At 48.5% G+C, this 13371-nt stretch overlaps 1 protein-coding gene across 5 annotated transcripts; it reads left to right on the top strand.

Moving 5' to 3' along the window:
• The first annotated feature begins 1738 nt into the window (after positions 1-1738).
• Positions 1739-13000, top strand: ARMCX4 (armadillo repeat containing X-linked 4). 5 transcript variants are annotated; one of them, XM_047844027.1, is made up of 8 exons: positions 1821-1849; positions 2141-2196; positions 2366-2439; positions 2893-2968; positions 3187-3276; positions 3616-3699; positions 3980-4070; positions 4424-13000. In XM_047844027.1, exon 8 carries the CDS (start codon positions 4568-4570, stop codon positions 12659-12661), a length of 8094 nt encoding a protein of 2697 aa, XP_047699983.1. In that variant the 5' UTR covers positions 1821-1849; positions 2141-2196; positions 2366-2439; positions 2893-2968; positions 3187-3276; positions 3616-3699; positions 3980-4070; positions 4424-4567; the 3' UTR covers positions 12662-13000. The 5 variants fall into 5 exon arrangements, with proteins under 5 accessions (XP_047699981.1, XP_047699982.1, XP_047699984.1 ...); XM_047844025.1 differs by lacking the exon at positions 2141-2196 and having other exon boundaries at positions 1739-1849; XM_047844026.1 differs by lacking the exons at positions 2141-2196; positions 3980-4070 and having other exon boundaries at positions 1739-1849.
• The last annotated feature ends 371 nt before the right edge of the window (positions 13001-13371 follow it).

A 13371-nucleotide genomic window follows, 5' to 3' on the forward strand; every position in this document is an offset into this window, starting at 1 on the left:
TGAGCATCTTTTCATATATTTATCAGTTATTTGTATTTCTTTTCTGAGAACAAATCTGTTCATGTCTTTGGTTCATTTTTCTATTGAGTTCTCATTTTACTAATGATTTGTAAGTTTTTAGATTATCACAAATTAGCCATTTGTCATCCTATGCTTGTGGGGTTTGTATTTTACTTTAATAAAATATTAAATGTTTATGTAATCAACTTATGAATCTTTCAATTTGATGGAGAATATAAGTTAGTCATGAGCAATTGAGTTCTGAGAAGTCATATCAAGGTTCTAGAGCACTCTGGGCTCCTTGGCTTGCTTCCTAGAGGGGCGTCCCCCACACAGAGGCCCATTGTAGGGAGAGCTTCCTGCTAGAGTGTCATATTTCAGCATTCAAAGAAAGAGGCTGCCTAAGGGTCCATATTTAGAGTATGATTCCCTAGCTGGGACAGCTGAATGGGGACTAATTTCTGCATACTTTGTCCCTGAGTTCTGGTATTATTCTGAGGGGCTTGTATGGGTGGTACAGTGAAATTGTTACAGAAGGCAGCGAGTGAAAAGACCTCTTTCTTCTGGTGACTGCTTGAGATCCTGTAAACTGTGCTTTTTGTGAGGGAAAAATGACAAAGATTTCATTTACAGACCCTCACCACTTTCTACACTGGAAGGTGCTGAACACAAGCTGCTGCTAGGGTGACATATAGTACATGAACAACAGATCCTGGAGATATCTCACCAATGTCGTGATTAAATGAACATTCCACCTGCTAAGCCTCATTGCCATCAGTGGGATAATAGTTGGTCCTGTCCAGGGTGTGAGGAGACTGATTTGATCACATGCTTGTGTAAAATCCAAATAAAGCCCTGAAAATGGAAAACAGGTTAATCTAGGAAGTCACCAGTTTTCAGGCACTGGGTTCATCAGGAGTTGGGTCTTCATTCAATCATCCAGGAGTCATCTATGAGGAAGTTCCCAGACACCTGAAACAAGATCATAGTTCATTTCAGTCAGAACCTCAAAAGGTTGTAAATCACTTGTGGGAAATTGACACTTTTAGAAAACTGAACGTTTTCCCACAGATTATAGATGACATTGAAACTGTGGTTTTGTTTGATATTTGTATATAAAATGTCAGTAATTACTAATATGTTTTGAAAACGGATATAGTTCATAGCAACTAATGTGGCACAGAATAATGTGTTTTGTTATTTTTGCGAGCTAAAATTTAAATGTCAAATGAAAATGGCTTGACTGCATTTCCCGATTACAAAAACAATGAGTGCAATGTTAAAGTTAAAAAAAAAAAAAAGAACATAAAAAATGTTAACCGTCCTTTCTAAATGCATTCTCTGCCTCCTTTCCTGACATCCCTTCCCTAGCCCATTTTGGTGCATCACTGTACCCCATGGGGACTGTTGGTCTTATAGTCTAAGGCAGAAACAGAGGATTCCTCTAAGAATCCAGAGAAAAGACTAGAGCAAAGGCCTGGGGGAGGGTGAGATGGAGACCTTCCCCAGTAACCCTAGAAGGGCAAACCACAACCTCAAGGCAGAGAGGCTACTCAGATTGGAGAGGACAGAGCTGAGTGACTGGGCGGTGCACGCTGAGGCCGATCGCAATGACGGGTGGAAGGGGAGTTGGTGCACCGTGAGGTAGGGGGTAGGGTCCTGCAAAACTCCCGGCTGTCCAGAGGGGGTGGGGTGGGAGGGGAGAGAGCTTGGTGACGCGAGGCCCTCACATGACCTGGAGCTGCAGAGCAACGCAGCTTTCCGTGCAGTCGTCACTCCCTTCTAGGTATCAGCTCCCCGCTGCCTTGCGCCTGGCGGGCTGGCACTGGGTCCGAGGAAAGCGGAGCAGGTAAGGGCTCTGGGGCCCGCGCGCTGAGGCCAGGGGGGCAGCCGCCCACCAACCCCGGTAGCTGGTTCATGGATACCGGACAAAGCGGGTCCAAGTTCCAGGAGCCTTCACTGTGATTCTCCCGAGTCCCCTCCCCCTGCCTACGTCTGTGCTGGGGAATCTTGGGCTATGACAAGGCTGATAGTTGGCAGGGGGTGGGGTGGCGGGGAGGAGTGTCTCGAAAGGGAAATGCAGAGATTGAGATGTCCCATCCTCTCTGATTCTAATCGCTGACCTCACACTTCCGTCCAGATTCCTGCTCCTTTCATTGGAAGGGACATGTCGCCGTGGGATTTACACAGAAAATGGTGGGCCTTGGTGACTGGACGGTGGGGTTGGTGGGGATGGCGTTTTGGAATGAGGGAAGGGAGATTTGATAACAGGGATCCTGAATTCAGAAAGGTGAGTATTAGGATCTGTGTCCTGGGTGCTGGTCCAAGCACTCAGCGCGTTTCCTCTTTTCTGTTTGATGAACAGTAGATCGGTGTGGCACTGTTTTGTGGCGAGGCAAGGGAAGAAAGAGAGAAGAAAACTGCACGGGATCTGTGGAGGTTAGTGTGAGCACAGGCACTGCCTATGGACAGTTGAAGTTCTGTGTGCATTCTCTAAGGCAGGAACTTAGGCACCGCTGTCTGGTTGGGATATAAGGTGGGGCTAACTAGGGGACTTTCCCTAAACTGCGTTTACTTACCAAGCTTCGGATTTTTAACTTAAATTGTATGTTGAAGACCAGTAAAGACAGCAAACTTTTCTACGGATGCTTTAATTTGCACTCCAGATAATATTGAGAAAATGCAAATTATATCAAAGAACATTATTATTATATTTTGAGATAGCCTTTGCCAAGAGGCATAGCAATTTTACAAAAGAAAAAGCCTTCCCTCACTCCTTGTCTGTTCTGGAGACTTCTAGAGATGTATTTAAAGAGAAGTAGGTGTCAGTCTGCTATGTATGATTCTGGAGTAAGGGATCTGGGGGCCTCCATCTCTTTCTCCATTTTCCAGTTTTCCAGATTCCCCTGTTTGAACACCTTGGTGAAAGAAATGACGGACTTTTGGGAGAAACCCTAGAATATTACAGGTGGTTTTAAAATAATTTCCCTTTGTCTCTTCCCTTTTATTTTTTCTGCCTCCCTTTTACACCCTGCCCATTTCAGTGCTGGGGAAGCCCCAGGCTCTGCTTTTCAGAGAATGGGTTTCTAGATCTAGCACAGAAGGTACTGGGACCCCTGTTTTAGATATTGGGATGTAACAAGCACTCAACAGTTAACCTTCCCCTTCTTCTCTGTTTGTTCCTAGGTCTTCCCATAGGCCCACAGTAGGGCTGTTTACCATTGGAAGCAAGGGAAAGGGGGAGACTGGCTTGGAACCATGAAGGTTGGTGTGAAGGTGAGCAGTGCCTTGTGATAACAAGAGGGTGAGCACAGAAGGTGGCCGAGACTTGAGAGGGTCTTAGTGGAGGGTATTTCTGCCTCTCCCACACTCTGTCAGATTTCCACAGTGTTGCCAATCCCTTGGTGATTTCTGTCCTGGAAACAGGAGTAATATTGGGATAGGGGTGGGCTGGACTGTGACTGAGAAGATAAGAGGAGGGATCACAAGATTTAACACATTAGCAAACTGGACATGGGCTCTGGCAAGGCAAGTACTGGGGTCAGTGATTAGGGCACTTGTGTGTTCTATGAGGACTTAGTGTCTATTACCTCCTGTTTGTTTACTTGTCCATAGATCTGCCTGCAGGTCTGCTGTAGGGCTTGAGATTACTGGAAGCAAAGAAACAAGGAGGAAATTGCCTCTGATCGGTATAGACTGGTAAGAGGATGGGGAATACCTGTAGATCTCAAGGGTGGGTTGGTGGAGATCAGTGTGCATCTAGTAGGGTCAGTGTGCAGTCTGGAGGATCCTTAGCCTCTCCCTTTCCCAGCCACCTTTCCTACCATCTCTGTCACTTACCCCACACTCTTACCTTTATTTTGGTACAGAAAGTTGGGTAAACTGAGCAAGATAGAAACATAGTTTGATAATGTGCCTGTCACATTAAGAACAAAATCTCCAGTCCCATCTGTCCCTCCATCTGTCTGTCTGTCTCTAGGTCCACAGATCTCGTAAGTTTATAGATCTACTTTAGTGTATATCACCAATCAAAAGAAGGAAAGAGGAGGGAACTGCCTTGATCATTACAGGTTGGTATGAGGGTGGGGACCTCTGGGAGTGGTGACAAGAATAGGTCTAGTAAAAATCAAGGTCTGAGGGCTTCTCAGTCTCCCCCATTCATAGTCAGCACCACACTCCAATATCTTTTTCATTATTCATTTGGTGTAAGGAAATGTGTATGGATGTACCTTAGGGGAAAGTTGTTGGGCACTGGGGAAAATGGGGAGGGGAGAAAATAAAAAGGATGGAGAGAGAGTTTGCTCATCATCCTCTTCTCCCACCAAGGACATCATTTCTACACTTTTCTGTCCTTCTGTATATCTATCTGTGATGCACGAAATTAGAAGAGAAATTTTAGTCCATTTCCTTCCTCCACTTCTAGGTCCACCTCCAGTGGCAGCTGTAGTGGCCTCTAAGTGGCTGAAGACCAGCGCCCTCACAGGCCTACACCCAGACCTACTACCCTCTTTCCCCATTCTGATTGAGCTTCTGGTACCTTGTTCGTGCCTTCAGTAGGAGTGATTACATGGGTCGCATTCAGGAAGTGGGTTGGGTGACTGCAGGATTGGTGATCTGGGCTGGTACCTGCTACTGCATTCACAAATTAACCAAAGGAAGAGCCCAGGGAGTGAGGAAACTTTCCAGAAATGGGTCCAGAGTCAAGATGGAGACTGTGGTTGGGGTACAGAACCAGACCTTGGCCATGAGTGAAGCCATGGCTGGAACAGAGACTGAGACTAGACCCATGGCCAAGACTGGAGCCGAAACCAGAGCAGGAGGTAGGATTGGGGTTGAAGTAGAGACTACCACCATTGCTAAGGCGAACTCTCAGGCCAAGACAATGGCTGAGGTAGAGGCAGAGAACCAGTCTGAGGCCAAAACAGTGTCCACAACAGTGGGCATGATAGAGGCAGTGACTCTGAATGTGGCCCAGCTCAAAACTGGGGAAGTAGCCATGAAAGAGGCAGTGACCCAAACTGACTCTGAGGCTGGGAGAGTAGTCAAGAAGGAGGCTGTGACCCAGACCAAGGCTAAAGCTTGGGCACTGGTTGCCAGGGCAGAAACCAAGAAGCAAATAATGACCCAGACAAAAGTGGAAGCTTGTTTACTGGCTGAAAAAGACACGAACAAAGTAATGGTGACACAGAATGAGGCCTTGGGAGTGACCAGGGAAGCAGCCAAGATGGGTGCCATAAATAAGACTGGACTTATGGCTGAAACCAAGGCAAGAGCCCTGGATGAGACTGTGAATGTGGCCAAGACTCAGTCTGAGGCCAGGCCTGGTCACATAGTTGATGCTAAGGGAAATATTAATACCATGTCCAGGAAAGAAGCTGGAGTGGACATGAAGTCCTGTGCACCATCTCAGGCTGTGGCCAAGATCCAGGTTGACAACATGCTTGGTGCTGGGGTTGAGGCCAAGGGGAATCACAAAACAGTGTCTCAGGCAGAGTCTAGGGCAGACATGAGGGCTTCTGCTCAGCCTCAGATTGTAGCCAAGACCCAGGCTGAGGCTATGCTTGGGGTAAAGTTTGATGCCTGGGGTAATACCAATGCTGTGTGCAAGGCAGGGGCAGGGGAAGATAGAGTTTCAACACAACCTCAGACTGTGGCCAAGAAACAGGCTGAAGCAATGTTTGGGGCCAGGGATGATGACAGAGGAAATACCAATGTCACATCTAAGACAATGACTGGAGGTGACATGAGGGCTGCTGCTCAACCTCAGGCTATAGCGAGTGCTCAGGTTGAGCCTATGCCTGATGCCAGAGTCAAAGGTAGAGGCAATTCCAATGCTGTGTCTAAAACAGGGGTCAGGGCAAACTTGAGGACCAATTCCCAGGCTGAGGCCTTGCTTGATGCCAGGGTTAAGATCAGAGACAATCCCAATACCATGTCTAAGATGGGGGCTGGGACAGACATTGAGCTCTATACACAGCCTCATCCTATGGCCAATGTCCAGGTTGATGCCTTGCCTGATGGCAGGATTAAGGCTAAAAGCAATGTCAACACCATGTCTAAGGAAGGGGGTGGGACAGACACAAAGGCACAGTCTCAGGCTTCTAACAAGAGCCAGATTGAGGTTTTACCTGGTACTAGAGGTAAGGCTAGGGGAAAAGCCAAAAGCAAGTGTAAAGCAGAGGTGGGGATAGAAATGAAAACCTGTGTGCAGCCTCAGGTTGGCGTCAAGATCCAAGCTGATGCTTTACCTGATGGCAGGGATGATCCTAATGCCATTTCTAGGTCAGGGACTAAGGCAGACCTGAGGGCCTGTGGTCAGCCTCAGACTATGGCAAATTCCCCGGGTGAGGCCTTGCCTGGTGCCAAGAATAAGATCTGGGGCAATTCCAATGCTATATCTATGTCAGGGGCTGGGCCAAGTACAATGGGCTCTGCCCAGCTCCATGGTATGGCCAATTTCCAGGATGATGCCTCACCTAATACTAAGAATAAAGTCAGGGGCAATCCCAGTGCTATGTTTAAAGCAGCAACTGGGCCAGATTCAATATGTTCTGCCAAGCCTGAAACAGATAAAACAGACTCTGCCCAGCCCCAGGCTGTGGCCAATTCCCATGGTGAAGTCTTGTCTGGTACTAAGAATAAGGTCAAGGGCAATCCCAATGCTGTGTCTAAGACAGCAGCTGGGCCAGGTGCAATAGGCTCTGCCCAGCCTGAGGTATCTAATATCCAAGATGAAAACTTGCCCAGCACTAAGAATAAGGTCAAGGGCAAGTCCAATGCTGTGTCTAAGACAGGGGCTGGGCCAGATACAGTGGGTTCTGCCCAGCTGCAGGCCGTGGCCAATTCCCAGGGTGAAGCCTTTCCTGGTATCAAGAATAAGGCTAGGTGCAAGTCCAATGGTGTGTCTAAGACAGGGGCTGGGCCAGATGCAGTGGACTGTGCCCAATCTCAGGTTGTAACCAATTCCCAAGGTGAAGTCTTGTTTGGTACTAAGAACAAAGCCAAGGGCAATTCCAATGCTGTGTCTAAATCAGGCACTGGGCCAGATACAGTGGGCTCTGCCCAGCTCCAGGCTGTGTACAATGCCCAGATCGAAGTCTTGTCTGGTACTAAGAACAAGGTCAGGGTCAATCCCGGTGCTGTGTCTAAGGCAGAGGCTAGGGCAGATGCAATGGGCTGTGCCCAACCTCTAGCAGATACAACAAGCTCTGCCCAGCGCCTCACTGTGGCCAATTCCCAGTGTGAAAACCTAGTGTACCTGCCTGGTACTAAGAACAAGGTCAGGATCAATCCCAATGCTGTGTCTAAAGCAGGGACTGGGCCAGATATAGTGGGTCCTTCCCAATCTCAGATTGTGGCCAATTTCCAGGGTGAAGTCTTGCCTGGTACTAAGAACAAGGTTAGGGGAAATTCCAATGCTGGGTTTAAGACACGGGCTGGGTCAGATACAGTGGGCTCTGCCCAACTCCAAGCTGTGGCCAATTCCCAGGGTGAAGGCTTGTCTGGTCCTAAGAATAAGGTCAGGGGAAATCCCAGTGCTGTGTCTAAAGCAGAGAATGGGTCACATATAGTGGGTTCTGCCGAGCCTCAGATTGTGGCCAATTCCCAGGGTGAAGTCTTGCCTGGTACTAAGAACAAGGTCAGAGGAAATTCCAATGCTGGGTCTAAGACAGGGGCTGGGTCAGATACAGTGGGCTCTGCTCAGCTCCATGCTGTGGCCAATTCCCAGTGTGAGGCCTTGCCTGGTATCAAGCATAAGGTCAAGGGCAATCCCAGTGCTTTGTCTAAAGCTGAGACTGGGCCAGATACAGCAGGCTCTGCCCAGCCCCAGGCTATGGCTGATTCTCAGTGTGAGGCTTTGCCTGGTGTGAAGAATAAGGTCAGCAGCAATCCCAATGCCATGTCTAAGGTAGAGGCCAGAACAGATATAACAAGCTTTGCCCAGCCCCAGGCTGAGTCTGATTCCCAAGGTGAAGCCTTTTCTGGTGCTAGGAGTAAGGTCCAAGGCAATCTGAGTGCTCTGTCCAAATCAGGCACTGAGAAAGATATAGTGGCCCCTGCCTGGCCCCAAGCTGTGACTAATTCCCAGGATGAAGCCTGGTCTGGTACTAAGAATAAGGACAAGGGCAATCCCAATGCTGTATCTAAGGCAGAGGCCACTGCAGATATAACAGGTTCTGCCTGGCCCCACATGGTGGCCAATACCCAGGGTGAAGCCTTGTCTGATATTAAGAACAAGGTCAGGGTCAATATCAACACTGTGTGTAAGGCAGAAGTCAGGGCAGATACAACAGGCTCTTCCCAGACCCAAGCCGTGACCAATTCCCAGGGTGAAGCTCCAACTTGCACTAAGAATAAGGTCTGGGGCAATCTTAGTTCTGTGTCTAAAGCAGGGATTAGGCCAGAAACAATGGGCTGTGCTTGGTCCCAGGCTGTGGCCAATTCCCAAGGTGAAGCCTTGCTTAGTGTCAAGAATAAGGTCAGAGGCAACCCCAATGTTGTGTCTAAGGTAGAGGTCAGAGCAGATACAAGCTTTACCCACCCTCAGGCTGTGTCTGATTCCCAAGGTGAAACCTTGCCTGGTGCTAGGAGTAAGATCCAGGGAAATCCCAGTGCTATGTCTAAGGCAGGCACTGGGCCAGATACAATGTGTTCTGCTCAGCCTCAAACAGATATAATAGACACTGCCCAACCCCAAGCCAAGTCTAATTCTCAAGGTGAATCCTTGTCTGGTGCCAGAAATAAGGTCAGGGACAATCCCAATGTGGTATTTAAGGCAGGGGCTGGGCAAGATAGACGAGGCTCTCTTTCACCCCAAGCTGTGGCCAGTTCTCAGGGTGAGGCCTTGCTTGGTGCCAGGAGTAAGGTCAGGGGAAATACCAATGCTGAGTCTAAGGTAGAGGCTGGGGCACATATGATGGGCTCTGGCCAGCCTCAGTCTGTGGCCCATTCCCAGAATAAGGTCTTGCCTGGAGCAAAGGACAAGGTTATACCCAAGTCTGAGGCAAAAGTCACAGAAGATGAGGGCTATGTAAAACCTAAGACTGAAGCCATGCTCACTTCTGAGAGTGGCGGTGGGACAGGCACTCAGGCCTGCAGAAAAATTCAGCCTAGGGTCCATGACTATTACTGGAATGGGATTGGTATTGAGGATTGGATTGCTTCTGAGCGATGGATAAAATTTAGGTTTCAGGCCAGGGATGGATACTGGGAGAATAGCATGTCCTGGGCTGATGATGAGAATGAAGCCAGTGTTGAATCCTGGACTGGGGCTAGTGATAAGTCTGATATTAAGTCCTGGGCTGGGGCTAAGGCTGACAATGAAGCTGGTTTTCCTTCCTGGGCTGCAGCTGGGGACCAGGCTTGTGGGGGGCTCTGGGGTGGGAGCCAGGCCAGTGAAGAGTCCTGGGCTGGGAACAAGGCCAGTGGGGGTTCTTTGTCAGAGGTTGGGGACATAGCCATTGGAGGGTCTTGGATTGGGGTTGAGAACCAGGCCAGTGTGGGATCTTGGGCTAGTACTGGGAACCAGGCTATTGGTGAGCCCTGGGCTGGAAGTCAGGCCAGTGGGGTGTCCTGGGCTGGGAAAGATGCCATTGGAGGGTCCTGGACTAGAGCTGAGGAACAGGACAGTGGAAGGTCCCAGGATGGGGCTAGGATTCAGGCTAATGGAGGGTCTTGGGCTGAAGCTAGAGCTGGGAATGTGGCTAGCATTGGGTACTGGGCTGAGAATATGGACCAAGCTAGTGGAGGGTACTGGATTGGGAACAGTGATCTGTCTGCTGGATCCAAGCCTAGATTTGAGGATCAAGCCAGTGGAAATATGTCCTGGTCTGTGGCTGGTGGCCAGTCCAGTGGAGGGTCTAGGCTCAGGCCTGAGGATCAGTCTAGTAGAAAGTCCTGGGCTGACACTGCAGACCAAGCCAGTGGAGGGGCCAAAATTAGGCCTGTGGACCAGTCTGGGGGTGGGTCCTGGGCTAGGGCTGGGGAACAGGCCAACAAAGGGTCTAGGCCAGGGTTTGTGGACCAGTCGAGTAATGGGTCCTGGGCTAGCACTGGCAGTCAGGTCATTGGAGGATTCTTGGTTGGGACTGTGGACCAGGCCAGTGGGAATTCCTGGTCTGGGACTGGTGATCAGTCTGGTGGTGAGTCCAAGCCTAGATTTGAGGATCTGGTAAATGAAGAAGAGTCTTTGGCTAGGGCTGTTGGCCAGGCTGGTGGAGGGCCAAGGTTGGGGCCTGAGGACCAGTCCAGCAGAAGGTCCTGGGCTGACTCTGAGGACCAAGCCAGTGGAGGGTTCTTGGTTGAAGCTGTGGACCAGGGCAATGGAGGGTCCTGGGCTGCACCTGGGGATCAGGCTGGTGGTGGGGCAAAGCCTAGATTTGAAGAGCAGACAAGTGGAAGAGGGTCTTGGGCTGACAATGGGGGCCAGGCTGGTAGAGGGTCTAGGCTAGGTCCCAGGGACCAGTCATTTGGAGATTCCTGGGCTGGCACTGGGGACCAGGCCAGTGAAGAATCCAGGCCAAGGCCTAAAGACCAGTCCAATGGATGGTTCTGTGCTTGCAGTGGGAGTCATGCTAATGCAAGAGGGTCCTGGGGTGGGGCTGGTGGCCAGGCTGTTGGAAGATCTAGACTAGGGCCTACGAACCCATCCAGTGGTGGGTCCTGGGCTGATACAGGGAGTCGGGTCAGTGGAGGGTCTTGGGTTGTGGCTGGAGATATGGCTAGTAGCTGTCCCAAACCTGAATTTGAGGATGCCAGTGGAGGAGGGTTCTGGTCTGGTGCTAAGGACCAGATTGTTGAAGGGTCTAATACAGGGTCTGCAGACCAATCTAGTGGTGGGCCCTGGGCTGGCACTGAGAGTCAGGCCAGTGGAAGGTCCTGGGCTGGGGCTGGGGATCAGGCTGATAGCTGTTCCAAACCTGGATTTGAGGACCTGGCCAGTGGGGAAGTCTCCCAGGCTGGCACTGGGGATCAGGCTAGTGGAAAATCTTGCCCTGGGTTGAGGCATGGTAATGAGGCCAGTAGAGGATCTAGGCTGGGGCCTGAGGACAAGGCAAGTGGAGGGTCCTGGGCTAGGGCTGATGACCAGGCCAGTGGAAGACCACAGGTCAGTGCTGAGATGGAGGCCAATGAAAGATCCTGGTTTGGGACTAGAGGTGAGATTTCTACAGGGTCCTGGTTCAGGAGAGGGCAAGAGGCTGCTGGTATTGCGTCCAAACTTGGAGGTAAAAATGAGGCCAGTATTGAATCCAGATCAAGGGCTGAAGAAGAGGCCAATATTGAGTCCTGGACCAGATCTGAAGAGGCAGCCCATGTGGATTCCTGTGTGGGAGCTGGGGCTGGGGCAGAGGCCAGGAAGGAATCTTGGCTCTGGGATGGAGATGCAGCCACTACAGGGTCTAGGCTTGGGGGTGAGGAAGAGGCTTGCATGGGGTCCTGGTCTTTGACTGAGGATGTAGATGAGGATGAGCTAAGTAGAGTGTCCAGCCCTGATATTGAGGAAATCAGTTTAAGGTCCTTGTTTTGGGCTGATACTGAGAAGAGTAATGAGTTCAGATCCAAGAGTGAGAGAGATGTCTATAAGGCCAGTGCCAAGGATAACCTTGAGGCTTCTGGTGGAATTGATGTAAGGTCTTGGTTCTGGCATGGTAATGAAAACAGAAGTGAGGACAAATCTGCACTTAAGACTAAACCCAAAAAGTCAATTGAGTCACGAGGCACATATCCATCCATGGTCCCTGGGGCAGGAATGGGGTCATGGGCGGGAGCCATGATCTGGACGGAAATGAAATTTCCATACCAAAATGAGTCCTGCTTCCCACCTGAAGATGAAATCAGAAAGATAAGGTGTGAGGAGAAAACTCATCCCTGGACCTGTCGCTGTAAACGCGAAGCTAATATGGATCCACGAGAGCTTGAAAAACTTATTTGCATGATTGAGATGACTGAAGATCCTTCTATTCATGAAATAGCCAATAATGCTCTATATAACAGTCCTGATTATCCATTTTCCCATGAAGTCATTCGTAATGCAGGTAGAATATCAATTATTGAAAGCTTGCTCAATAATCCCTATCCCAGTGTTAGGCAGAAGGCTTTAAATGCACTGAATAACATCTCAGTGGCTGCTGAAAATCATAGGAAGGTGAAAACATACTTAAACCAAGTATGTGAAGACACAGTGACCTATCCCTTGAATTCAAATGTGCAGCTGGCTGGACTAAGATTGATAAAGCATTTGACTGTTATTAGTGAATATCAGCATATGGTTACAAATTATATTTCAGAATTTCTTCGTTTGTTAACTGTGGGAAGTGGAGAAACCAAAGACCATATTTTGGGAATGCTTTTGAATTTCTCTAAAAATCCATCTATGACAAAAGACTTACTCATTGCCAATGCACCAACATCACTGATTAATATCTTTAACAAGAAAGAGACAAAAGAGAATATTCTTAATGCTCTTTCACTATTTGAAAATATAAATTACCATTTTAAAAGAAGAGCAAAAGTATTTACCCAGGACAAGTTCAGTAAAAATTCCCTTTATTTCATATTCCAACGACCTAAAGCATGTGCCAAGAAACTTCGAGTCTTAGCAGCAGAATACAGTGACCCTGAGGTGAAAGAAAGAGTTGAGCTATTATTAAGTAAACTCTGATTAGTTATATGTTTCCAAACAAATCTGAGTAATATTTTGGTTTTGCTGCCTGGAGGTAATGCACATTGTAAATTGCATTATAACTTTGAAACTGATGTTACTTATGATGGTCTATAGCTGGATCACTTTTTGAACACCAAACGAATTCAAACTTGTACTGAAAATACATGTGTTGATTATTACCTTGTCTGGATCAAGATATTTTTAGTATGCTTCATGAACAGAAACTGACCTGATTTTTCATAAGTAAGGTAATTTTTGGTCCTTTGTGTGGACTTATGTTTATACATTTGAGGCTTTATTTTTATGTCATCAATAAAGTTGTGTGTTATAAGCAGAAAAAAAGAGACACATCTTTGTCCTTGGGTTTATGATCTATTTGGAAAGGTAAGATGTATGGAAACAAAAATATACTACAAAACCATGAGCCTCTGATCATGGCCAAACAGTGCAGAAACTTCTGCAGGCAACAGTGGTCAGAGAAAATTTTACAGAGGAGGGGGACACTTAATGAAGCTGGGCTTGAAGGATAGGATAAAAATGGGGTGGGAGAGCATTTGGAGGAGGGATGAGTGGTGGGAAGAAATGCATGGAGGTGGAAATCCTGCTCCATAGAGGAGGCTGGCCTGCCTGGAGTTCCACGTGTGGGGAGGGGAGTATGGGAAATGTAATCCATCAGTTTGGGTGAGCCCTTTCATGGAGGATCCCTG

This window comes from Prionailurus viverrinus, chromosome X, assembly GCF_022837055.1.
Source record: "Prionailurus viverrinus isolate Anna chromosome X, UM_Priviv_1.0, whole genome shotgun sequence".
NCBI lineage: Eukaryota > Metazoa > Chordata > Mammalia > Carnivora > Felidae > Prionailurus > Prionailurus viverrinus.

Excerpts from the sequence above, each read along its gene's own strand:
- ARMCX4 (XM_047844025.1), top strand. The coding sequence starts at position 4,568 with ATGGGTCGCATTCAGGAAGTGGGTTGGGTGACTGCAGGATTGGTGATC.